This window comes from Gavialis gangeticus, unplaced genomic scaffold (genome assembly GCF_001723915.1).
Source record: "Gavialis gangeticus isolate Ggan-Ray unplaced genomic scaffold, GavGan_comp1, whole genome shotgun sequence".
In the NCBI taxonomy this organism is placed as follows: domain Eukaryota; kingdom Metazoa; phylum Chordata; order Crocodylia; family Gavialidae; genus Gavialis; species Gavialis gangeticus.
In genome coordinates, this window is record NW_017728994.1 from 894,667 (window position 1) to 898,365 (window position 3,699).

The 3,699-nt window shown below is 35.6% G+C and overlaps 1 protein-coding gene across 1 annotated transcript in view; it reads right to left on the minus strand.

Annotated features, from left to right (window-relative positions):
* LOC109287287 (protein NDNF-like) overlaps positions 1-3,497 on the minus strand; it is a 19,977-nt gene extending 16,480 nt beyond the window's left edge. Inside the window, exons 1-2 of the mRNA XM_019502215.1 lie at positions 3,134-3,497; positions 812-1,011 (exon numbers count right to left, since the gene is read on the minus strand). Of these exons, the coding sequence (XP_019357760.1) occupies positions 812-1,008 (197 nt within the window). The 5' untranslated portion in view covers positions 1,009-1,011; positions 3,134-3,497. The remainder of the gene's footprint in view (positions 1-811; positions 1,012-3,133) is intronic.
* Positions 3,498-3,699: the final 202 nt, after the last annotated feature.

Here is a 3,699-nt window from a genome sequence, read left to right on the forward strand (position 1 = left end):
CCCCCAGGCCCACCTCCCCCACCCCTAGTACTTAACAGCTTGGAGTGGCTCAGCTCCCTGTTGCAGCCACCGGGACTGCCTGAATTATCAAAGCTCTCCGAATCTTTGGAAAAGGTTCGGAGAGCTTTGAATTGATTTGGACCTTTAAATTGGTCCCCTGATTCAATTTGGATTCAGAGATTCAGCCACCAAATCTAGCTGAATCTTCTTTGAATCGAATCACCACCTGAAGCTTTGCACAGCCCTACTGTGCAGTAACTTACTGTACAGTAAATGCACATATAGACTTGCCCAGTATGTAGCACATCTGGTACATGATTTTCATTTTGAAGATCTAAATGTACATTCTATTGATATGGCAGGTACTTTAGTGAGAAAAATATTTGAAGCTTATACTAGATTTATTGAGGTCCTTTTCCTCTTATAGTTTTGGAGATTAACTGATTGTGATATACTTTGAGTATGACACTATAGCTCTGCATTTTTGTAATCTAATAATAAACTCAGTGGCAATTATATTAAATAGGTCTGGCAGAAAACCAGGTAGGAAATAACTATAACATTCATGTGTGTAGCTGAAGTTTATTTTGAAGAAAATACTCCATATTCTAGCTGTTTTTAACTGGTAAAGGTAAGATGGAGGAACATATATTGGAAAAAAGATGATTTAGACGGCAGTACCCCGAGCCAAGAATGCACAGCTAGAGCCTTGTGGGTAGTGGGTATGTATGAATTCTCAGCAGTAGCCTGCCTCCTATGTCCAGAAAATAAAAGAGAATATGAAAATTTGTATGTATTGATTTCTTCTTACCTTTTAGGTATGTCCTTCAACAAGTGGATTGTTGTTTCTTTGCCATCTGCAAGAATCAGGGAATGATAAAAGTTGAAGAGACCATTTTTGAAGCTCTGTTGGGAACCAGCAGGCACATTCTTCAAATGACACAAAGAGATGGCTATGAGAAACTGAAAAAGCAGATAAATCCAGACTCTGGACATCTTCAGCAGCATCTTTTGTAGGATGAAAAAGTTTATAATCACTATTACTTTCAGTGGAAAAAAAAGAAGCAAACCCCACAAATCTCTTTTTGTGGAATTTCCTTTGCTAAAAATAATTATAATCAGAAACTGTAAACATTCACCACAATGCAGAAAGTAGCCAATCTGTACTTTGCTGAATTACTGTATGTTCACTAAGAAACGTCTTAGTCTTTGACCCATCTCTCAGCAAAGACTAATAGCAGAGGCTGTAGTAAGGTCCCACAGAACCAAATATATGAAAAATATTGTGATACACAGCACAAGTATAATTGAAGTAGAGAATTATAAATAAAATTAAATGACAACTGAACAAATGAATGCCCTGGCTTATTCACTGTATTTGCTTGCCTTGCTGCCTTTTCAAGATTCAGTCATAAATGCAGGGGGATCCACCAATCAGAAATTAGTTAATTTCTTAAGGAGTATCACTAATTAATGTTGTTTTTATAGGGTTTTGGTACTTTTATTCTATCATATCAATGGTAAATTCATCAGAATAACAAGTATGCTTACTGAAAATAGAGAAAATTGTACAAAACAGAGTAAAAGTATGAGTAAGTGGAGTGTAGGCAATCTCAGGTTAGAGAAACCAAGCTGGAACTTGGTATATTTTAAATTCTCTGCATGTTTTATTTAGGGAAAGGCCATATAAATGACGGTTGGACAAATAATTTTGAAATTCCATCACTCTGTCTCCCATTCTTTCCACATGTTCTCAGGGATGTTTCCAACCCATTGCTGCAGTCTTGTCTCTGTCAGACTCTCCCCTTTTCACTCTTTTCAGAACTTCATTTTAATATTTTATCCCTTGCCAAGACATTTTATTATCAGTATGGAATCTAGACAACGAATGTGTGAAGCTTAAACAATTCCAGGAAAGAATCTGGAAATGCAGATGCTATTAAAAATCTGTTACATATATTGCTACATGAATAAAAGAATCAGGTAAGCACTGGAATTTTGTTTTGTTTTAAGATTGTTTGTTATCCTTGCAGTCTTTACACATCTGCTTCATATTAATCTTCAACAATAGAGAGAATTGCTGAATCAGGAAGGGGGACACTGCCTTTTCAAAACTGGTGCCAAATGCAGCTCAGTTGGTTAGCAGGCAGAGGGTGCTGAGAGAGCAATATGTTAGGGGGTTTTTTGGAAATAGATAACTTCTTGCATTTTGTAAGTAACAAAAGAGAGAAAAGCCTTTGCAAATGTGGCTATCATCCACTGATAGAGGAGAACATTACAGAAGACTAATCCATGAAATTATGAATCCATGATTTATAATCTGCCAAATTTTGGGGACGGATACTTTCCTTTTGCAGCCTGTAAATGTATTAAGAAAAACTTGGCAAGTCTATAACTTAACATAATTACTGCTCATTAAGAACAATATTTATAAAAGATTAAAAAAAAAAGAACAGCTTCTTCAGAATGCCATCTACATTTAATTTTTATCATTTAATTCACCCAAATTCACCTGTGAATTATGATGTGTAAAACTTGTTTTTGTAGGTGATTTCCCAAATAACTAGTGTCTCTCTGCGGCTAATATTACTACAGAACATCCTAGTTAACATCATAAAAAATGTTAGACTATCCTCTTCCATTCTGTTTTAAATATGTTTTGGTCACATTTATAACAACTGATTAAATAGACTATAGAACAACTATTATTACAAATCAAGTAATGGTTGAAAATATTATTCTTTATTTTGATTAGTAGTATAAATCCTTTCACGGAGCTTTTGCTAAGACTTGTGATCTTTCTCTACCATTTTTGTCATTCTCTCTTTCTAAATATGGCTTATAGACTCAAAACAAAATTCTTCAATTTTTTTTTCATTGCCTTTTAAACAATGACATTCAAGTTGCCCTGCACTTCAGTTTTTGCCCTTGTGGCTTTTTAAGTGGCAGCACTTTGCAAACAATATTTACATAGCTGTAGCACAATTTTCTTGTCCCAAGGAAGAAGAAATAGATGATCATATTATCCCTAACAAAGAATCAAACTAAGGGCTCATTTTTCTTGACATATTCTCTGATTTTTGGAGAGACATTAAAAAAAAATAAGAAAGAAGCAAACTGAAATTACTCTTACCTATTTTGCTTATTCTCTCCAAGCCTCTGACTTCTTTTGCAGAAACAAAAATAACACAAAACCACACAGATCTCTCAAGTGTCTTCAGATAGATGAAAACCAAAACAGTGAAACCACTTTAAGAGCAGAGGACTGATTTTTCTTTATCACGTCTAAATAGATGTTTAATTTAAACGTCTTTAGGCTTTCAAACAAGGAGAAGTTAATTTGTATTGTAAAGCAAACAAAGAAGTGTAATTTTGAATCTTCAAAGTCTTAGTTACATTGTCAGTTCTAGGATTTCGGGGGGGGAGGGGGGGATTCATGTGTTCCTTCTCCAACAGCAAAACCTCACTCCCTGCACAAGGTGTCAGCCAGACTGTTACAGCAGCCTAATCCCACTGGTGGCTGGCCAGAGAGCCAGTCTTTGACAGAAGTACACAGGGAGGAGGAGGAGGTGACAGAAAGAGAAACAGAGAAAGAGAGGAATGAATACATTAACCCTTTTCAGTCTATTATATTAGCCAGCAAGGGGGCACAGACATTTCTGTGTGGAAATCGTAGGTTTGGATTAATAACTCTATATT